Genomic DNA, 24,019 nt, shown 5'->3' with positions numbered 1-24,019 from the left:
TACCTTGCTACAGAGAATATAGGCAGATTATTAAAGTTAGCTGTTCATTGAAAACAGAAAGGCCAAATAGCTTAATTTGAACTTCTATAGTTATTCTGTAAAGCAGAAAATATAACAAAACAAAAACTTTCATGCACATAAGTCTAGCTGGTTAGGTATTAAGTAGTATAAAAGGTAAGAATGACTTCCAAATAGTAAATCATGATATATCATAAAGAAAAGTTTTAATTGCTAAATCACAAACATGCTAACAAGTATTTTCTAAACCTGAAAGTTTGCAAGACTGGCTATCTTAAAACTAAAATCAACCTAAATAGTTTCATTATTCCAACACCGAGCGATTCCACCAGAAGTCATTTCTTTTTCTGTACATCAGTCATTTTGAAATAATGTCTGTATCAGACATGAAACCATTTTCTGGGAAGGGAGAGGAATCTGAAAAAAAAGTATGTTTAGCAAATTCCAAAAGCAAAAGTTATGCCCATTTTTCATATTCACATACCTAAATGGAAGATATGGTGGATTAGTTCCAGACAACAGCGTCTTGTACACTTCTTCTGGTGTTTTCTTTAAGTATATTACCTAAAGCGGGGGAGAGAAGAGAATGAAGATGGAGGGGGGGAAAAAAAAATAACCAGCCCTGATCCTGAGAAGTCATTAACCATTTATATGCTACCCTCAAACCACTACTCTTCCAAATATATACCACACTCCTTTACAACCAGCTCATAGGCCATCTGCAGACCAGAGAAGACAAACCAACATAACACAAAAGTTTCAGAAATCAACAGAAACCAAAATAAACTGGGATTTCTGTTGTGTTACCTGTCCATTCCCCCTCCCTTTTCTTTTTTTTTAATCATGCAGTGCTGCAACTGGGACATTTTAAGACAGATCCAGCATTGTGTTAAGATGAAAAACAGGCATCTATACTAGGAGTACTCTACCCAACTTCAGATGATTCAAAAGAAGTACTATGGTAACAGCTGACAAAGGAAAAATTTCTCCATCAATATATACGTGAATATATACTTGAAACTTTTTATACATGCACATTTTCTGATTCCTAATTGTAGGTATCAAACTACCCATTAGCAAACAAGATGTCCAATTCAGCAAGCTGAACCTGTTACTATGAGACCAGCTTATAGTTAACACAGCACACTAAACCAAGGCTTATTCTGATATCATTGAAGGCCAGCAGTTCCACTGGCTTAACATCATAGTAAGAAACCAGAAACATCACAGTAAGAAATCAGAAGACAACACCTCATTGCACTTCAAATCCTATTTGTGCAGTAAAACCGCTCCTAAAATAAAACCAGCTTGGAATTTGTGTTATGTGCATTATTTATAGATACCTCAGCCAGTTTGGAGTGACATATTTTGCATGTGCAAATGTTTTGTAAACACAGCAGCACAGTTTTCCTATCCATTACTATCCAACTCACCTTATAGACAGCACCTACATGGCTACTCCTTCATTCTGTGCACATTTTACTGCTGAATACAAATTAAGCACATTAGCACAGAATTAAGCGGTGGTCACTCCCAGAATCTTTGCAAGTTGTTTTATGCCTAGAGTTGTATCAAGGTAACAGAATTCTCAGTATTCTGTAAGATATCAAAATGGTAGGTAGATTTTCTTGCTTTTCTTACTCAAGCATGTACAAGGCAGACCGAAAAGGGGAAAAAAAAACTGTTTTGCTTTAGTCTGAAAAACTGTGGTGATGCAGTGAAAAGAAGGTCCAAGTTCATCCTTGTTGTCCAGCTATCACTGATTTCACTACTTTGAACTACTAGTATAACTCTGGGACAAAACCCTCTACATAAACTATTATACTTTCAAAAGATCAATGCAAAATAATAATAGTTGTTTTGTGTTTTTCCCCCTGTAAAGTCACTTTTAATTCTCTTCAAGAATTACTTTACAATAGGTTCATCCCCTGTTCCCACCACATCACTTCTCTAACTCACATCATGGGGCACTGCTACCCATAAAAAACAGACTGAAATATTACAAGTTTTATAGCATTTCTTTCCCCTTTGACATGTCCATTCTTATGTTCTGAATTTCCTGAATAATCATGTGATTGAAGAAAAAGCTCTTCACAGTTGGGACATATTCCTGCTAGACACATTATGTGTAGCAATACTGGCCACATGCACACTGCCAAGAAAATATTTAATGTATGTTCCAAAAAGCTTATGAAACAAAAAGGGTATTTTGCAAGTCCACCTTAACATTCATCCACTATAATTACAAATACAATTTGGTTTCATCTTGCTCACACCCCCAACATACATTTTCAAATTAAAAGTGTATGGAACAGATCTATTCTATTGCTGTTAGGTTATCACAAGAATTCTGTGAAGCAAATGTAAAGCAATTTGAGGTGTTGTTTGAAACTGCAAAGAAACTGTACATGGTGCAATAGCTGAAAAGCCTTTGTACTGGCCGACCTTCCAAGGGAGAGATTACTGACTTGAGCAGTACTGGGATATGCTTAGATTAATAGAGAATGAACCCATAAAGCTGCAGGTTGGGCTCAGAAATCTAATTTATATTCTTAAATTATGAAAAAAATTCCTGCAGGCAAGTGATTGAACTTGCCTTAATAGTTCACTATTACTCAGTCTCACTTGCTTTGATAACACTTAAGACCCGAAAAACTCAACAGCTTTTCCCTTACACTAGCATTACATAATTCTAATAAAAGCTATTGATACCAAAATACACACTTATAGTAATCATGAGAAAGCAATATGACCAGCCCATCTGCTGTCTACAAGGAAAAGGAAAAAGAGCTTAGTGGATCTCTTTTCAGAGCTTGTCACAGTAAGTATTGTGTTTCACCAAGACTACTCAGAAGTCAGATTTTGGTCCACTAATCAAGTTCTGATCTTAGAAGAATTGCAAGATGCCTACTACTTGCCAGCTCTAGGGATACAGACTAGTATTACTCCTATTCTTCTCCCACAGGGAACTCAAACAGATACTGGAGAACACAAACAAGTAGGGGTCTTTTTTTTTTCCCCAACCAGAAGAGAAACAATGAATACCTTAACATTATGCAAAGTGGCTTCCGTCCCCCGCTCCACCCCTCAACTCATCCATACATTATTAGACATGAGAATATGCACCCTCCTTCATGATTCCACTAAGAATGCGTTCTTTGATGACAAGTGGGGAGTTCTTGTAGTCCTTTCTGACTTCACAGAACATCCTGTGTAGTAGTCCCGGCAATTTAGGAGAAATCCTGAACTTCTCTGTAAGATCAGCAAAATCTTCACTTTCTTCTATTCCTGTTTTAAATGTTTTATTTTTGTTTGTTTGTTTTAATCTTTATCTTAGTTTTATGACAAAAAGTAATCCTTGCAGAATTCTTCAGAGCAAGGACATGAATTTAGCAACTGGACATGATTAACCAAATACATTGAAAATCCATTACAAAAATTAAAATTTAGAAAATGAATCATTCTGAGATGTAATTTACAAACAGGTAAGTTGTTGTGAATCAAGTTTTAAGCTCTCTCAAACTCATGACTCTTACTAAAATATTTTAATAGCTATTAGAGTGTTTCAGTTCAACTTGTCTAAGAAGCTGTTTAAGTGAACAGTCTAAGTTGCATAATAATTAATGGAAACCCATTCCTAAAACATGATCCACTATTTTCCACGTTTCATTTTACACTTAATATTTTAGCACCAGGAAAAATAAAGCAAGCTTTCTCAATTAACTTTCACACATTGGTAGAGTTCAAAGTTGTGGAACTTTCTGTCTCAAAAAGCTTATGTAATTGAGGACAAGACACAAATGCAAAAGCCCTTGAATAAAATAATTCATCATCAAACAATATGGTCAAGTTGTCAACTACAAACTGTTCTTTCATTGAAGATCATGACTAGATTCCTTCAGATCAGAAACTTCCCTACCATGTAGCTCACGAGTGTACAACTAATGCATGTAACTGCATATAGCATCTAGAGGTAAAATGCTCCAATGTTATTTCCCAAATTAATATGCTTGGATTACAGAAGTTAAGCTTCTGTAGTTTAAAAAAAATCAGATTATTAGACAGCTCATAAATAATTTTTTAGAAAAATTAATTTTATGAATTTATTGGCATTATTATCAATCACTATAGAAGAATATGATTGAACTTCCATTGGAGGAATACACACACATATAGACAATTTTGGGATGAAATGTTAAAGTAATAGATATCTTTGTGCAAACTGTTTTCCAGTGTCACACTAAATTGAGATAAATTAGAAAGTGACTATGCTGCATATAAGTTGTTTATAGTTAATGGATACTTTTTTGCATTGGTAGCACTGTATTAGTAAAGATTTACTCTTGGTACAGAGTATCTTCTAATAATTGGAATATATTTACAGTATCTACTAGTCTTTGACAGCAGAGTATCATATGCAGATGCAGACCACTTGCCTATGCTAGCAATTAAGAGCTATAAGCAGCTTAACACAGGCTAAGCTAGGGTTAAACGTGCATGTAGTTGTGGCACACTAGTTTACCTTATTGTACACATAAGCTACCTTCTCTCATGTGTGATGAGCCACCGGATACCTGCTATGGAGTATATATACAGTCACATCATGGTACACATACTACGTGCTCCCTCCCCCCCAATATGTTCCAAAGCCACTCCCTGTACTGTAAATGGAGTTAAGTGACAAAGAAAAGGCCTCTCTAGAACTCATACAGCAGAATTTTCAAAGATTGCTTATAGAAGAACCAAATGACAAATCTGTCTACCTCCCTAAGGGAACATCCCTTGAGATGCTATTTTACACAAAAGAGATGTCTCTTAAGGAAGGTTAGAAGTATCCATGCAATAATTAGTACTTACGGCATATGCACCTATTAAAAAAGCTGCATTTGCTCGTTTCCTCTGGTCAAAACTGGTATAGTAAACTATCTTCTTTCTTGACAGACTGAAATACTGTTAAAAAATAAAAATAATTTTTAAAAAACACCATATTTACTGAGAGAAGAATAAAATTTAAAAACAATTTAAGTAGTCACTTTTGGTAAACTGATAAGTCAAAAAATTCTTATAGTCTTTTAAAATTAAAGGAGAAAAAAATACTGGTAGCATGAACTATCTTCTTACATTACAGATAAGAGTGCAGGGAAGCATTCGCTGTTCCATAGCAAATATATTGGTTTTGCTGTGCTACTTTATTCTATAAAACGCAGTTGAATCAACACATTCAATATAAGATACTATATTTTTTTTCCTAAATATCCAAACAATAGCTTATGAAAGCTGTTCAAAATCACTGAAATTGTCAGACTCTCGTATGTTAAATCTCTTCAGCATACTAAAGATTCTCCGGAGAAGACAGTCAATTTCTTTTAAAAAAGAAACACTGAAGTTAAACAACCCTCATCCTCTACACTACCTAAAAATTGGGTTACAGACAACATACTTTGATAGCTTTAATAACAAGAGTTTATAAAAAAAATACTGTGCAAGTGAAAAGCCTGAAAAAAAGGTTAGGTACAGACAAAACTTGTAAGACTTGCAATTCTTCTTTATTTAGAAAGAAAAGAAGTCTGTCAGCATCCTGCAAACAAAACTCCCATTGAAAACAAGACCAAGAAGCACCAGAAAAGAATAATCAGGACAATCTGCAGCAAAGCTATTTAAAGCTGAAGAGAAAATTGTCACTTAAAAATGGCAAGCTAGACTGTTTATTGCAATTTTTATTTTTTTTCTTTATTAATTTTATTACATTAATTTTATTACATTACTTTATTAATTTTATTATACTTTGAAACCTTGTCACGCATGCTTTTCCTGATAGTTTTCTATGGTTCTATTACAGTTTGAGGAAGTCATCAACAGATACACCAGATTCTGTTTCTAAATACTTGAAGGGTATTTTTATTTTTTAAAGTTGCACAACATTTTATAAACTGCCTGTATTCCAGTGCTGCTGTTACCCAACTTCAGTATTTTAAATCCTATTTGACAGTTTACTTTCTTCTCTTACTTTTGGCACTGATGACATTTGGGGGTTGGAGATAGGGTAACTGCAGCAGGATTATGTTTTATTTATTTAATTAGTGCCACTATGTTTCACTTCCATACGTTCATAAACATTGAATATTATCTTAAATCCTGTTGCAAATTCTAGGACTGCTTTCACTGCAGAAACAAATTTTGCACCCCAAAAAAACCAATACCTAAAACACCCATAGCTGATAAACTCAGGAGAAAAGTGATAAACGCATCACAGTAAGCTTTTTACTCCCACCCTTCGTGGTGCCTTTAATTAGCAGTTCTAACTGTATGTTCTAAGCTGGTTTCATTACCCCCAACTTCCATAGGTGGATACGGCGTGAGAGCTAATGCCGGTGTGTGCATCTAAATAGGACTATAGGTGCTGAGAGGGATGATTGCATAGATTGGAAGATATATCTTGAGATCAACAGCAACATCTCTCGGAGTATATACAAACATACAGGGTATAAGTAGTTATTTAATTAGTGAAGCTTTCAATTATTATTAAAACTTGTCAAAATTTTAAGATCCCTCCTTTCCTCCCCCTCCTCAATTTTTTAATTTTAGTGTTCTCTAACTGCAGTTCCACCCATGATATGTGGGTGGGATAAGATTACAGTAGTTATGCAACAGTAACAGAACTTCAATTATAACTTGTTGACTACTACTTATTTTAAAGCGAAGTTCTTCGTAACAGTTTACAGCTCACCTGAAATACCACTTGAAACTGCGAAAAGCACTGGCTGCTAGCTAGCAGGAGTTCTACTTAACAATACCATATTTCATGTTTTATTTTACAGAACAGACTTTTTTTTTTTACCATATAGGCATATCAAGTCAGACCAATTCTGAAATGCTTTTGTACCAGCAAGATCCAAAGAGTGATAGCCCGCCTTAAATGCTCCCAGAACATTTAAATGAAACCAATGTAGCATTTTAACAGCTTCAATTTCAAAAAGCAATTTCATAATATTTATGAACCATACAGATCATATGGAATATTTAATTATTTTTTTTAATCCTGACTACAGCTTTAACACAAAATTGAAAACTGATGCTACTGAATGGCTTACAGCACAGCAAGCAGAGGAGAATTGCATCAGGATAGAATGAACCACTATTTTTGTTTGCACATGGGTTAAAGAAAATCAAAGTTTACAGCAAATGCTTGCTTAAGTGACTTGCTGCTTGAAGTGCCGCATGCATGATTGCTTCTATTAATGTGAACAAATTCTCAACTCAATTACACTTTCAGTATCAATACTAAGCTACACAAACTAGCTTAGTATTGTTAAACATACTAGCTTAGTATTATTAAACAAACTTGCTGGTTTTTCAAACACATTTAGTAGGCTAAGTCTAGTCCTTTGGCTAGGTTCAATGAGAAGTGTTAGGACAGCTTTGGTGGTGGTGTCTTTTTTTTTAAACTTTTTTTTTTTTAAAGAAACAGCCCCAGAGCTCCACCTGAATGTAGAGCTTTAGTTTCCTTAGATACTGCAGAAGGAACCAAAAGTGTTTCAACAATGAATTTCCATATGAGTTGTCTATAGAATAGCTATAGTTAAAAGATGATACAGTAATACAGTTGCAAAACACCTTTCACTTTTAAAAGATTAAAATACATATACTGTGGAGCACTGAAGATATTTTCCTTTACCAACAAGAAAATTTCTGTAGCATTCACACATCACTAGAATATAAAATGAAACAAAATAGTACTTGTTAAGATATATCCCAGAGGAATAAACTGAAAGATAGTCTTTTGAAATAAAAGCAGAGGTTACAAGAGAAGTGTGGCAGTTTTTTTTGTTTTGTTTTGTTTTTTAAGGTGATGAAAAAACTCATTGGTGCATGATGGGACTCCAAAACACATTTTTTCCACTTTAAAATTACTTTAATTTTATAAAAAGATGAATTGTTGCTTCTTGAAGACCTCAAGAGAGATTTACTTGCACAGAAATTGACAACAGGCCTAGAAGGTGCTACTGTGGACAATTACTAGATTAATACCTATTTAGAATCGCCAGATCACCATGTTACTATACAGTAATTTAATTAATGGATATAGTTTAATATACTTGCATTGTTCAGCAAGAAATTACTGCAATGTGTTTAATAAATCTGGATAAATGTAAATACTGTTTACATATACACTAAAATATACATGCATAACAGTGAACGTAACGCTTGCAAACTGGGCATGAAAAAAATCACATATTAAAAAATGTCTATATAATCTGCCTCATAACCTATGCTGTCCTGAAGGAGACGCTTGCAGTTACTACAGTTCCATGTATATGACCAGCAGGTTATTTATATTAAAAACAAAAAACAAAACCCAGAACCCTCTGCAATTTCACAACACAGTTAGTATATGAGAAAATGTTAACCCCACAGTTCATAACCCTGCCTGAACCTTCCCTGCCTTTAATCTTCCATAATTCATATCATTTTTGTCAGCAACTTTCCCTCTAATTACCCACTTCTAAATTTATTGAGGTTTTACAAGCTTATATGTGCACAAAACACAGTGGTTTTTGAAATAGTTTTATGAAATCGGACATTTAAATTGAAGAAAAAATAAATTTAATGATTGAATTGTAATTTTAGTCAAGCATTTTTTTCCCAAAAAGAATTCAACGAACAAGTAGGAAGATAGCATGTCCAAGCATTTTTTCTTGCTGTTGACTCAGCTAGTCAAGATCATCTCCATAGCAATCAGCGAAACATTACAAACATAAAGTCAGTAAGGCTTTCCTGTAAAGCATAACTTTATTACTTTACCTCTAACTTTCTCAGCAAAACTGATATTTGAATAAATCCTTCAGTTTTTCTGAACAGAACTATTCACAATTTTTACAGTGAGTCAGCATAAAGTTATGATAGTTTACTTTAAAATGCTGGTCTGCCATATAGTACATTTCGAACAGCAATGCCTTTCGCTCCTTACCTGCTTCCCTGCTCTTCCAAAAGGGAGGGGAGGAAGCAGAAAACTGCCTCCTTTGTGCTTAATCCCTCTCGCAAAACAGAAATAGATCCAGCTAAAAGATTTGTGGGGTTTTGATTGTTTTTTAAACGAGATCTTATCACATTTTTCCTGTTTCTACTCATGTAAATTTTAAACTTAAGAAAAGCCTTCCAAGTCTTAAATTCCTTTTGTGATACCATGGCCACACAAAAATTATAACATGTAGTGCATAATTTTTTTGTGCCACACTTCTTTTAAAAACTTTTCATAAGAAAAGTACACACAGTATATACCCAACCAGGTACATACCAAATCATAGCAGGAGTCATCGGGGCTTAAGCACTGTGATTGCCTCAGGGTCCCAAGAGTGCTGCAATATAGCAACAGCAACTACCCAACAGCAGAGGTTGGATTTCCAGAGAATTATAAACCACAGTGTCTTAACTTCCTATGATCAGCCACTGCTGGTGTTGGTCCCAGAGCATGGTTACCTTTAATGCAAGTGTATGCAAGCAGCAGGTTGCCAAACAGGACTCTTTCCCCCAGTGGTTAGTTCAATAGGCACTTCCCATCCAAAAAAACATCGATCACAGGCTGCCCACGTGTCACCCTGGTGCCCCAGGAGAATTACCATACTTCTGCTGCAACAGTTGCCCACTGCATCAATGCCTTGCCAGCAGGTAAGTCACAGGTCACAAACTTCTGTCTTATACACACACTAGTTCAGGCCTCATGTGGGAGAAGTCCCTGCAGGGAGGCTTGTGAAGGACAGACATGAGAAAGTGAGAGGTAGAAGAGCAGATAGAGTAGAAACTGAGAAACTCAACTAGCAAAGCTGAGCAATAGTCTTTTGTAGCTAGATCTATCGTACAAATCAGTTGCATGCTTAGCCTTAGGATTACGTCTTTCAAGTCTACTTACCCACTGCAGATAGTACGTAAGTTAGGACAGAGTCTGGCATGTATTTTAACTATCACAGAAGCAAAGTTTACATTAGCAGGTACTGGCCTATCTCAGACATAGTGCCAACTAGGCAGACTGGAATCTATTCATGCAAGAGTTTCTACACTACTCAGGTGGTATTCCAAGCTTCAGCTGTTTGATTTCAGGTATTACTTTCGAGTGGTTGCACTATCAGGTTACCCTTCTCTATTATTCATTAGGAGTTTAAATTAACCTATTTGGCATTAGTCTGTGGTAAGGTAGCAGCAATAAACAGCACCTCTTTTCCAGCTGATCTGCATGAGATTTCTGTTACGTTCTTGCCAATCTGTACTCTTCATCTTGTACTGTGAGTTTTTGTGTGTTTTTTTTTTTCCAAAAAAATATGAAAGTTACATTAAAATAACATTAAGGTTTACTAAGCCAACACTGCAAATATCAGAGTTACTCATTCAGTTTCAATTTGGCTCCCTTGTATATTTTTTCAATTATAATATATGATCTTTGATATGATTTTAGACAACTACTTTAAAAAGACAGGACAAACACTTTGCAGTCAAAATAAAAGCTACCATGGTATCTGAGGAAGATACCTACATTTTCTATTTGAACTGCAGAACAACTCAAAATTGCCTTAAATCTCCAATCCTTCTTTGGAAGCAGGAGAATAAGAGGGCTTCTACAAAGGAATTGATAGCAGTGACACCTCTGCACATAACACAGAAAAAAACATTTTATATGTGTAAGAGACCTTTCCGTAACACTTATTACAAGCAACATTTTATTGAACTGAAAGATTTCAAAGTTTTAATTTTTTGATTGAGTGAGATTTAAGTAGTATGAGTTTGGAGTCCGTTTTCTTCTTGTTCAATGGGGTCAGGGATAACAAGTTGTTTGTTTTAATATTTTTTGAGTGGGTTGCTTTTGGGGGGAATATTAGTTGGGTGTTTTTTTTTTTTTTGAGTTATTCATACTAACATACTAACTTCATTAACTGCAAACCCGTGAAATATCCATATAACCATACTGTTTCTTATTATTTTGTCATAAAACGAAGATTATGAAAAAAGGTGAACCATTCATCAGTAGCTCACCCGCTAAGCAACAATGAGTGCATATTCCTTCTTCCATTCTTCAGAGGGAAAAGAATCCAGAACAAAGAGCCTTAAAGCTTAGTAGCAACTATCTAGATAATGAGAACCTAATAATTGCTTTCAAACTGGATAATAGGTTTTAGCTGAGTTTCAAAGCACAAGAATATAGGAACATTGTTTTTAAACAAAGCTTACCTTTAATTTCTTATTTAGTTTACAGCAATATCTGTATAACATTGCCAAATTTAAAGGTCCAAAATCTGCATAGAAACTGGGAGAAAAGAACAAAAAATGTGTTATTTATACAAAGTGCTAAGCAAATTTCAGCATGCATGCTGTTGATAGTTAAAACTGTTAAAGAATAACTTTTGGGGAATACCAAGTAAACAATATACATAGGGCACCAGATAAAACCATATATAGATTCATTTAAGAGGAAAATAGTAACAGTTAATTTGAAAGCACATGTAGCTTCATTTTAAGGTGCTGTAGTAACTACCTTTTCCATTATATGCACACACATTAACTCTTGCCATACCCAGTCTGGGTTTGGCTAAGACTACAGAAAAGGAGAGCAGAGGACTTCAGGATGTGCTCTACTCTCCTTTTAGCCATGCTGCTCTCATTCTAGATACACCCTCATCTCAAACAGCTATAGAGCCTGTATCATTAGATACTATGAAGAAAAAGCAAAATTTTATTAAATACAATTTCCGCTAAGCAGTAATGTCCAATCTTGGTATCTCTCTGAAATTTAAATCTATTTCTTTTTTATTCCATTCTCCATTATTCCAGAGACTACATATTATACATACACCATTTACACAGAATGTGTTTCCTTTTTGATGCCCAGTCCTCTCGTCTCTAAGCTCTCTCAATTTATTATTTAATTAATGTTTTCTCAATGTTGTTCTTCCTTTCTTCTAGATTTTCCTCAAACATTCTCATTACCCTTGAAGCAGCAACTGCTGCCCTTTGGATAAGAGATAATGGCAACAGGCCATACAGGAAAATTATTGCAAAATAAAAGTTCCCTGTAGGGGTTCACAGTGCTTTTCCTAGCTAACCCTAAGAGCTACACTTTTGAGGCTTAACACTTTATTAACATCCCCCATACGTATCCTCTCAAACAAAAAAAGACCAAGCCCAGTAAAAAAGAGACAATTATATTAGCCTGATTGCCGTTCAGAAGGAGCAGCCAGCCTGCCACACCAGTGTTATTTCAATATCATCTACTGTACAACATCAAACAACAATATAAGTGCTTGTTAAGATTCAGTTCATCCCCTTCAGTACAAAACATTAGGACATAATGCTTACATACAGAAGCTCATTAGCTGGGTCAAAGACTAAGCTGTCCAACTCAGGACTTTATTTGTAGGTTGCACAGAAGTGAAAATTTCAGTGGCAATAAAGCAGTGACTAGCTTTAGATTCCACATCTTTTCTAAGATAAGACTGGCAGATATGGTCAACAGTTACAGGTACTTTTAGAAAAAATATTCTGTTAAGTTTTCAATTGAGACGAAATGAAGCGCAACACGTAGTTCCTATAATACAGCTCTGATCAGCCTAATGATAGATGAACTGTGTATTCAGTTATAATGCACTGAAAAACTAAAGCCATGCTTTAGGATAATGAATTTTCATTACTAATTATTTGCTAGAAGTACATCAGTATGAACTCGTATAATCCACTTTTACCTTTCAGCATGATTAAGCTCAAACAGGAACGCAGGAAAAACACGTGAAAATCAGTTTATACACAACAGACAAATTACTTACTGTTTTGATGGAGGCAAGAAAAAGATACATTTATTCAGTCAATCCATGAAGTAACAGGGTATTTTTTTTTTTTTTTTTTTTTTTTTTACAAAATAGACCTATTCAGATTCTCTCATGAGCCAAGCTAGAGTTGTCATGATCTTAAACTGACTATTTCTCCATCATTTACTACTAAGTACATTCTGCTTTTCTTAATACAGTAAAAAAAAATATCAGTATTGAACGCCCTGGTATTACCACTGTTTAATACTTTTCAGAATCCAGACACAATCAGGAAGAGAGGGTATTTTTGGTGAGTGGTGCACCACTATTACACATACACCAAAAAAACCCACTGTCATCTCCCAATTTATTTGCACAGCACCACGTAGGCAGTATAAACAAGCTACTGACCTCACTGATACAGTGTTGTTACGGTTGCATGAGGGAGAAGGTTTATTTCCTACACAAATAATTTTAACTTTTTCTACTAACTTTGTTAAACTTGAATAAGCTTGAATGTCTTTAATGGAGCTAAGTGAAACAAGTGTTTCACAATTCTTGAAATCAAACAGTCCTGAAAGATAACAAAACTCTGTACTGAAGTCAATGAACTCTGATCCACAAACCCCTTCTTCTATCCTTAAAACTAAATACAATTTCTGATAAATTTTAACAGAAGAGTTTAGTCTTATCCACTCTTATTACTTTTAGTATAAAAGGCCATTTTTTCCTTGAATTCAAGACACTTGATCCTGACTCAGAGAATTTTCTTCTTAATAACAGAATTTTGAGAGAGTGAAATATAAGTGGAGATGGGAAATTGGGATGGAATAGCGATGAAGAGAAACAGCACACCAACTCATCCTTTAAATTAAGGAATTTTATCTGGTAAAAGATAAAATACAATAAATCAAATCTGATTAGTTGATAGTCACTGGTAACAGTCTATGCAATATTAGTTCATTTATATTTCTTTTATGGGTAATAGATCTATTGTATCTAGATGTTTTGTAAGCATTTGAATGCAGTAAGAAATTGGGATATCTCTGAAGCTTAAGCCAGTTAAGACAGTCATTTACTACAGAGGTGGGAACAGAAGGCAAGTAGAGTATTAATCTACATTTAATTATATTTTGTTTTAATCAAATACCTCAATGATAGCTTAAATTATTCTTTCCCCTCATCCCATGGAAACTTATCCTTACACTTCTCCAACTATGTAACAGTAAAAAACACAGATGTACTATATGAATATTTAAACAATTTACTTCATAAATACTAACATAATGCTACTTGGGAGCAGTAGCATAGGTTTCTTGTATCTGTATTCTCCTTAGAATCAACTCCTAGAACCACCCCTTCTTATCAGTTCTTACAGCATATAATTTGAGTTACTTGGTTACATAGGAACTGCTATTCACCTGGAAAGGCCAGCCCAGATGAGCTCATTAGTTCACTCTGTCATGCCAATACATCCTTCCAAGGAATTTAACAGTGAAAAAAATGTAGTCTAGAACTCTTTGGGACAGTAACTTGTTTCTGATTGCAGTTCTATGCAATGCCACATGAAGGTGCCATCAGTTAGGTCAAGCCTCGGGCACCTCTGCTGCATGCTACTTTTTACTAAGTATTTGAATATGGCCGACCCTAGCACAGCAGCAGTGTGATAAACAGCTTTCATATCCTGAAGTATTGGATAGAGCCTGATAATGGTCAGTGAAGCCAGACAGTCTTTGAAATGAACTGATAACCTCTATGTTAACATCACAATCAACCTATTTATGGCCAAGGTATCAAGTTATCTTTCAAAGATAAATTGAACTACTTATATTTTACCCTAGAAACCTGATAGTGAACACAAACTTTTTGCCCCGTAGATGAACGTGCTAGAGCAGTAGTTTTATATTGCCACTCACAAATTCTGTGATACAGCAACAGAAGTATGGAAAAAAAGATAGTAGATTGCTACTAGAAGATCTGTTTCAGGATTCTTTTCTCCATGCCAGATCAGTGTAAGTTCAGTGTTACTGCTACCAAACACGAGGATGTGTACGCATTCTGGCATCCAGTAGTAGGCATTTCCAACAGTCTGGATATGGTTCAAACCCTAATTATCATAGTGGAAAAATAATAGGACAGATCCACAAAGTCAGTTCTAACAGTGCAATAACGCTCAGAGGGGATGATGTTACTTGCATGGCAGCTTAGTCAGTTTTTGAGTTAGTAAGTTGAGAACGGGGACACAGTTCAGCAATGGCAATCGCTTTCTGGAGCATGCTCACCAGAACTGGAGCACTACTTTCTGTAAGAAGCTGGCTCTCTTGGACACAAGCAACTGTGTAAAAGTCTTTTTCTACCAAATAGGAGCACCTCAAATTGGCTGCTATTCAAACCAAAATTAAACCATAAGGGCTTTAAGAACTAGTAGAAATGCCATTTCCTAAATACAGGATTATACTAATTTGTAAGCATGGTACAAAGATCCTGATACTTGTTTAGCTTACTATTAAAATTAAGTAGTGAGACTAAAATAGAATGAGGGATATATATATACACACACATATATATATATAAAATCTCCATTTGCTTTTCTCCCCCCCTTTCCTAGCCTGGATTTCTAGAACATTCAGACAACTGCACTGCCAGGTCTTCTTTGCTCCCATTAAGTAGTACAAGAACCAGCCACCGGCAAAGAGGCCAACTGTCTACCACAGATAAAGGCTCCAAGCCCTGAGCTGAACACGCCTGAAGTGCAATAGTTTCTGGATGAAAGCCAAGAGGATTAATCCACATATTCAGTACAACCTAACTCTGCTGGTCAGTAAATCTTACCTATTTTTTTTTCCCCCCATTACTTTTTCCCAAAGTGTTCTACCTTCCCACTTCTCAAGTGCATGAACGAAGGTGGGATGCCCAATAGCACATGCTGTCTGCTCTAACCCCACCAATGCCAGTAACGGGTAAATTGCTGGCAGCTTTCTTATCTGGGCCAAGGCACAATCCCTAATGCTTAATACTACTTAAGGATTGCACGCTTCTGAATGACAAAGGAAGATACAGTGAATGCCTAGAGATATAACACCCCACTGCTTGCATCTGAATGTAGGAATAATGCCGAGGGTCCGGATTATGCAAAACACCAGGTACTCAGTCTATTTCTCCTTCATTGTTCCAAATCCTCCTCAGGATACTGGCTTTTCAAAATCCAAAAAGAGATCATAGCACCAAACTACAGATAATTAAATAGCTACTCCAGATGCACGAGCTTTTCATACAATGCTCCTCGATGCAAAGAACATAGTATCAGTGAAGAGCTTCTTCCATAGAGTTTGACCATAGAAGATTCTTCAGATTATGTTAGAAAACTACTCTCTACAGAAAATAAAAGCCTTCTTAACAGAGGCCAAGATTTTTTATGTTTTCTATATTAAGCTATACTCTTGTCCAATAGGAAACTGAAGTCTACAAAAAAAGTTATTCTCTTCCAGTCCCCAGTTGCTGCTAACAAACAACAAAATATCTTCAATGCTTTTGACAATTTATTTTGTCTTCTCCATGTGAATCACAAAATTACAGATGGCTGAGGTGGGAAGGGACCTTTAGAAGTCATCTGGTCCAAACCCCTGCTCAAGCAGGGACACCTACAGCAGGTTTTGAAGATCTCCAAGGAGGGAAAATCCACATCTCTGGGCAACCTGTTCAGTGCTCCATCACCCACACAGTAAAGAAGAGCTTCCTGATGTTCAAATGGAACTTCTTGTGGCCCTGTTGATGTCCACTGCCTCTTATCCCAGTACTGGGCACCACTGAGAAAAGCCCAGCTCCATCCCTTTTGCACCCTCCTTTCAGGAGTTTATAGACTTTGATAAGGTCCCCCCAAACCTCCTCTTCTCCAGGCTGAAGAGTCCCAGCTCTCTCAGCCTCTCCCCACAGGAGAGGTGCTCCCATCCCTTGAGCATCTTGGTGAAGAAGTGAAGACATGACTGCATATAAAATTTAATTTGTACTGGAAAGAGCACCCCAGGTGTTAAGGGGCAGCACTTTGCAAGTTTCAAATATAAAGGTATGCCATTAATTCATGTCCTAAGCAAAAGTTGATATTCCCAGATCTCCTGATTTTCTTTGCATTGAATTTAATCCCTCGATTTAAGATGGAAAACAAAAAAGCTACAGTACTTTCTTAATAGCTATTTGTAAGAATTAAATATAGAAAGCTGATGTTAGCATAATGAAGTTTCTCCGTTCTGTATGTAAATTCATATTGATAAAAACTTAGAAAGTTCCTTAAATGTAAGTAGTGTTTTGTGGACTTTAACTCACTAAGTTATATTGGTCATTTGATAGCGAAGTTCAACTTCTCATAGGCTTCTGACATGAACAAGGAACTCCCTGTTCTCCGTGTGAAGTGACAGGTCTGTTTGTTGTAACAAGGCTAAGTTTAAGTTTTCTTTTTTCCTTTCAACTGATATAGGCCACAGAAGGCTAGAGAAGTTCAGGTTTCCTATGCAAGTACCGTTATTGGATAGCCGTAGAAAAGAAGCATTTTACACCAGTCAAATAAGTAAGTTAACCCTTACTCTTACCACAGGAAAGAGAAACTGCTTCTTTGCATAAACACATCCTACAAGTCAAAGTACAACGATTACTCATTAAATGATGTTTTTAAATGATGTTTTAGCTTTGAGTCTTATTTTATGGCTGCTCAAACCAAAAAATGTACGTAACATTAAGACTGCTATGAAGTGGGCAAGTAACACTAAAATTTTCGAGCCATGGTATAAAACATTGGATGTACAGGGAATATCATATTATTACTTTTAAAGCTGATCACAAGATTTCAGACTAGACCTGCAAAAGCTGTTTATACAAAAGATTTGAAGTTAGAAGAAATAACTGAATAAAAACATAATGGCTTATGAAAACTGCCAGCACAATTTACCAAGATGCTATTCCTGTTTCTAATGAACTTTTATTTTTGTTTTCTGAGAATTTACACAGCAATAAAAAGGACATAAAAAGTTGCTTTGATAAAAACATGCGAAAGCCAAGTTAACCAGTCAAGTGTAATATTCCTAACCCAGATCTGTTTACTGAAAGGTGAAACATGAAAGACACTATTCTTAGAGAATAAAAAGCTTCTTACTCTTGCCTAACTCACTAATTGAGGTCTTGCCAAGCAAGGCTTGCGTATTTGCCAAATGACAGTCTTCATCAAACTGGGTAATTTCTCATTAACTCCATTTTCCTGAAGTAATAGTTACCTGCGCTATATTACTCTGAAAGACTGTATTCTCCTGTAAGTAGTAATGCAGACTTCCTCGGGAGGGACCTCAGAGTTTCAGAGAGAGACTGACAAAATCTTACAGAAACAGAACAACTGGGAATAAAATCTTAACAATTCAGAGTTGCATTAACTCATTCAGGTTTCTTGTTCTCTTAACCGAGGAATTTGCATACCCGCTCTTCCCTAGCGTGATAGGTTCAAGGTTAAATTGCAGCACATGTAACTAAAACAGTGACAGTTCTGCGAGTTCCTTGTCAGCTAATGTTTGAGATGTGCCTAAGCGCATTTAAGGCCTTTTTTAAAATTTCTAAAAGTATGAATGTTTAAATAATACAGTGTTATGAATTTATTAAAACAGCTGACAACTTCAAGTGAAAACTGAAGGCTAAAGTACTCAAGATTACATAACCACATTTTGGGTATAACCTAGTGATAAATCACGTGACAAAACACAAGAGCAAGTCAGCATTCAGCAGAGCAAAACTTCCAAAACCATCAAGTTTAGTGCTAGAACTCTTTTCTTTAATAAATCACGTATAGTATTAATTTACACTATTATTCCCTTCTGTCTCATCAAGAGTGAGGAGAGGAGGGAAAAAAAGGAAGTGAGGCAGGAAGGAAGTTAATTACTCTGTGACCCAATAATATGCTCTTTATAGTCAGACTAACAAACCCATACCCACATATGCCTGAGATTTTTAGATCAGATGTTGCTTCCAAGAAAGCAAACTGCCCCCGGTAAAGGCAGCTGAAGAAATTTAACACTTCATGCTTGGGAGTTATTGCTGAAGATAATAGAAAAACAGCCCAAAGAAAAGCAGTTTACTTCCATGCGCAGTGAAATATCTTTGTAGTCACTAGTATGATGCATCTTAACATGCGTCATATTTGACACAATAATATGCATCTTAAGTCAATAATTGGTTGTGCTAACAAAGTTATTTCACAGGTGTTGAGGATTTTGTGTCTGAATGGACATCTTCTACCCACATAACAATTTGAACAAATCTCCTACTCACATAACAATTTGTACAACTCATTTGATTAAAAAGCAGAAGTGGACAAGAAATTTTGATTGGGAAGAACAGCAAAGGCAGGCCATTTTGACTCTAGAAAACACTGTTCTGAGCTACAGCACTTCAAAGATTACTTCCAAATATTCGTTTTGTTATCACTTAAATATTTCTATTCTCTTCCTCAGAAAGGCTGCATTTTTAAGAAAGCTAGCAGGAAATCTGATTTGGTGTATGAAGTTATACCCTACTACTACTTAGAAACATCTCCTGATGTCAGGGCCTGTCTTTACTGTGTAGCCTGTGAAACAAAACAGACAAATATCATCAAATTGATGGACACGACCGGGAAACTACAGCAGAATCAGCATTTCCCTATGAACTATCAGATTTGCATTCTATTCCTCACTTTGCCCCTAGCTTCCCAATTTCAGAAAGATACTGACAAAACTATAAAACTGTAACCCTACCAACACCTACTTTTACTTCCCCAATAACACAAATTTCCTTGAAGATGGGAGTGAGAAAAGGAAGAAAGCTTGAAATCAGATATGGTTTTACCACCAAATATTGCATAACTGATAGCGATGCATGCTGCGTTACAAATATCAATGGAAAGCTTAGTACCGTTTATCTAGAAGAGCTAGGTTATTATACAGGATGCATTCATACCAGCCAGCAACTGTCACTTAGTTTCTACTTCATATTAAGTTTTACTATTGGAGAGTACAACAGGAAGAGTACTGTTACTGTATCAAATATGGATGATACCTTTAAAAAGGTCCCAATAGATTAGGAACTATGGATTCAGAAAATATACCACAAATTATATGTCTAAAGTCCCTAGAAGATAAAGGAAATGTGACTTCCTTCCATTATCTTGTAAATATACATGGTATTATTATACATTCTGGTGTGTGGTTAATTGACACATGGATTAAGGAATATATTTATTTAGTTTCCTTCAGTGATTGTTACAGAAAATATTTGCAATCCAAACAGTAAATTACACAAGTTAACTTTGAAGAAGGATCATCAGGAACTCCTTTAGAAGACAATGAAGATTCAGAAATGCGTGTAGAAAATAAAACCCAGAACTTTAAGATTTGCATAGAAGATAAGCTAGAAACAAAGGATGATTAGTTTACACCTCCACAGAAGCAACACTGAAGTCACTGGAGTAGGGTACAGTTGATGCTCGTAAGTTTTTCAACACATGGGCAAAAAAAAGTTATGTTTAAAGACATAACTAGAACTTTTTCTCGTTCCACTAGAAAAGTCTTGGTACTGCAGCAAATCCTTTGTCAAGCAGCTATAGCTACCATCATGGATGGAACAGCTGAGCTGGGAACACAGTGTACAGTGACAACTCTGTGACCACAGCATAGGGCTATTACTTTATTTGCTCAGTGTAATTATTTCATGTCTCTTAGAAGTACTCTAACTACACTCAGTTTAACTGTTGACCTTCTACATGCTGTCAGAATCTTCCAAACACACGAGGCTTTAACTTCACAGAATACTTTCTCTGCTGTTCTAAAGCTCCAAAAGCCAACAGGAAGTGCTATATCAAAACCATTAAAATAAGTTGCAGATGTTCTTCAAAAGCAAATTTAAGCTTTGCATTCTGTGATTCTGTATGAAAGGTGATCATTTCATACGCTTGATAAAGGAAAACACATAGCAAAAAACTTTTGTGGAGTATGAATATATGAAAGTCTTCTATTAAAGACACTGTTTACAAGGCATACTTAATCTAAGAGATCTTTTCCATCTTATAAAGCAATCTTACAGAGGTCAACTATTTTACCCTAGCTCAACTACAATTTAACTGGTCTTGTGAGCTTTTTTTTTCCTATTTAAAAAAAAAAAGTTAAACTAGCTTCAGACAGGTTATAGATATGTTCAAGCTAACTTATACCAACACGTCATCAAAGTAACTAATAGGGGAGTAAAAGTACTCTACAGAATACCGAAGAAGCAATCCCTTTTAACATACAAAACGCAACAGATGAAAGCACTTACTTTTCATAGACCAGTTCCTCATCAGTACAGAAGTAGTGGGTGTTCACCGTGCTCTTGGGTTTATTCCGCAGAGTGGCGAAGTACAGCCGGTCTGAAAGACAGTCGGGGGCTGCCCTCGGACCGGACCCAGAGCCCGGCGCTGCGGCGGGGGGGGTCCCAGCACGGCCGGGGGGCAGGGGAGGGGATCCCCCACGCGGGCAGACACCCTGCGAGCAGAGGGGAACCCAGCAGAGGCGTAGCAACAGGTGCCGGCCCCGCTTCTTGCCGGAAAAGAGAGGAGGAAGGAACTACTTAGGCGTTCCCCGCAGCAGCGGGGCAGGCGACTCGCGAAAACCGCAAGGCGAAGGGGGGCAGAGCCGAGCGGGCCCCCGACCTCCCCAGGCTGCGGCAGGGCCAGGACGGGGCATAAGCCGGGGCTCCTTCCCGGGGGGTCGGGGCCGGGCCGGCTGCCCGGCCGCACTCACCTTTCACGAACTCGGAGGCTCCCCCCAGCACTTCGGCGGCGGCCGCCACCGGCTCCATCTTAAAGAGGGCGCGGAGCAGCGAGGCGCGGGGCGGCTCCGAGCTCATGGCGGACCCGGGCGGCGCCGGGACGCGGTGGCTGGGAAGCGGCCCGCTGCCCGGAGGGGCCACCCGCTGCCGGCAGCGCCGCAAGCCGCATAAGAACCGGGGCGGAGGCGAGAAGCGGCTCCGGGACGCGGCGGGCGGGCGGGAGAGCGCCCGTAGGGACTCGGGCTCCGCTCCGCCCCCAGCCCGGAGCCGCCCCCGGATAAGGAGGCAGCGGGCGGTTACCAGGCGACCGGCGGCGCGCTAGCAACAGCGGCACGGGGCCTTTGTCTGCACCGGTCCGGGGCTGAGCCGAGCCGAGGCGGGCGGCCGCCCTTAGCCCCCCCGGCGGCTCCGCCCCCGCCCCACCGCGCAGCGGCCAGGCGCCCCGCGGCGCTTCCTTCTCCTCGGCCTGCCCCGGGGCTGCCACTGCGGAACGCCCCCGTGGGGCAGGGCAGCCCCGGAGGCGCCGCGAATACTTCAGCGGGGGGCGCCACACGGCCCGGGCGGAACCACCGCCGCCGCCCTGCCCGGGCTGGGGCGTTCGGTTGCGGGGTTCCCGGCCCGGCCGTCTCCGCTCCGCCGTCTGGCCTGATGGACAGGCAGCCCCGCCAATCCAAAGCTGCTCTGCCAGCCCTCCGGCCAATGAGCGGGGCGCTGAAGAGACGGCCGCTCCCGGGCACGCCCCCCGAGAGGGTCTCGCCCCGGCGGCGCTGCCTTCCCGCCTCCTGGCCTCGTGCCCGTGGCCGCGCCCTCAGCTCTGAGGGGACCGAGGCGTCGCGGAAGGCGTCCGGCGGTAGGGGACTGCGACATGCGGCTTCGACACTGCACGAAGCTCCCAACGCGCTAGGATGAGTTGAGGGCTCTCCCCGAGAAGTAACTGAGGGGTTAAGCAGCGGTGAAATGTTTCACGTGCGCTGCCAGGGCTGTGGTAACACGACGAGAAGGCACCCGTGGCTTTCTGCTTGAAGAAAGATTTGACTTCTGGCAGTTGATTCAGAAAAGCTGAATTAGCCTGTTGGCTGCAATTAACCTCCTGACAGAGAAACAGAAGCATTAAAAGCATTGGAAATGCCTTTCTTCCACCCACCCCTTCCAAAAGAACTTGTAAGTGCCAAATAGAGCAGACTGCTCGTCTCATTCTCACACCTATTCAAGAAAAAGGTAATAAAAGTGAGGTAATCTGTTAAAGAAAAATGATGCTATTCTTCCCCAGAGGAGAGAAAAAAAAAAAGTTGAAATACCTTAGAAAGACGTAATAATGTAATATGCAGCTCTGAGGTCCACATTATTATCCCCATCTTTTCATAACGTAACCTAGAATCACTCCCAGTTCACATACTTAATTCTAGTGTGCTTGCAGATGAGGCTAAACAGGAGTGTAAAACACTTTTGACTCTTCTGTTTTTAATCTAGTGTCATAAGCACATGATGATACTTAAAAACTTTAAAAGTGCTGAAGTGAAAACACTTTTTCAAGTATTTATTTTTGTAGCTGCTTATTTATTTTTAGTATTGGTTCTAATTATTTTGTACCTGCATTCTTACATTGTTCTTTTCTTTTTTTCTTTTCTTTCTTTCTTTTTTTTTTAATAGCTCCAGAACTAATATTCCTAAGTATCACTCTCTTTGAGTCTGGTCCTATGAGCTTAAGCAAGGAATTTCTTTCTTACTAGTAAGTACTATTCTGTACAACATACTTGCAAGACTGAGACTGTAGCCTTCAGTAACACCACATTAAGTAAAGGTTGCTGGAGGGTATTTGCTTTCCATGGAAATCAATGTGTTTATCTATGTTGTTCTATACGGCTTTCTCTTGTATTTTTACCTGTAATTAAAACAAATACTCAACTCTTTATTTACAAGCAATGTCTTGGAGTAGAAATTCTCTACAGGGCAATATATCCACAACCATACATAATTTTTACTCAAACTTTCATTACAGGCCAATGCAACACACATTTCTAAGTGCATGCCACATTGAGGGGAATATGCATGAGCAGTCTCAAGTTAGCTTTAACTAAGGTATCTTGGGCAACAGAAGCAAAGATGGAGCTGTTTAACAAGCTACATTCCCAGTATCTAGAATCCCTAGATAGTTTATGCTTAAGCCTGTTCCTTGTAAACATATCTGGCTAGGTTAGTATATCTAGAATGCATATGTGACTGGAAACTGAAGACCCCCTCTCAAAAATTGTTTGCAGACTTACATACCTTTGGCAAAATAACAAATGTTTTGGTTGCATACAAGCTTTTCATTAGTGGCAGTTAGCTAGAACCCTAAGCATAGAAAATACTCTTTATCTTTCTCTTCCTCCTGTAAAACTATATCAAATAACCTCCAT

At 38.0% G+C, this 24,019-nt stretch overlaps 1 protein-coding gene across 3 annotated transcripts in view; it reads right to left on the bottom strand.

Moving 5' to 3' along the window:
* Nucleotides 1-21,857, bottom strand: part of CDC14A (cell division cycle 14A) — a 55,852-nt gene extending 33,995 nt beyond the window's left edge. For 2 of the 3 annotated variants that reach the window (XM_080602467.1, XM_080602468.1), the window contains exons 1-5: nucleotides 21,593-21,857; nucleotides 21,129-21,219; nucleotides 11,236-11,311; nucleotides 4,876-4,968; nucleotides 503-582 (exon numbers count right to left, since the gene is read on the bottom strand). In XM_080602467.1, the coding sequence (XP_080458593.1) occupies nucleotides 503-582; nucleotides 4,876-4,968; nucleotides 11,236-11,311; nucleotides 21,129-21,219; nucleotides 21,593-21,698 (446 nt within the window). In that variant the 5' untranslated portion in view covers nucleotides 21,699-21,857. Of the gene's footprint in view, nucleotides 1-502; nucleotides 583-4,875; nucleotides 4,969-10,543; nucleotides 10,655-11,235; nucleotides 11,312-21,128; nucleotides 21,220-21,592 lie in introns of all 3 variants that reach the window. The other variant, XM_080602469.1, reaches the window with a different exon arrangement.
* Between the last annotated feature and the right edge of the window lie 2,162 nt (nucleotides 21,858-24,019).

The sequence above is a fragment of the Anser brachyrhynchus genome, assembly GCF_964034855.1.
Source record: "Anser brachyrhynchus genome assembly, chromosome: 8".
NCBI lineage: Eukaryota > Metazoa > Chordata > Aves > Anseriformes > Anatidae > Anser > Anser brachyrhynchus.
This window is presented reverse-complemented; position numbering and strand designations above follow the sequence as displayed.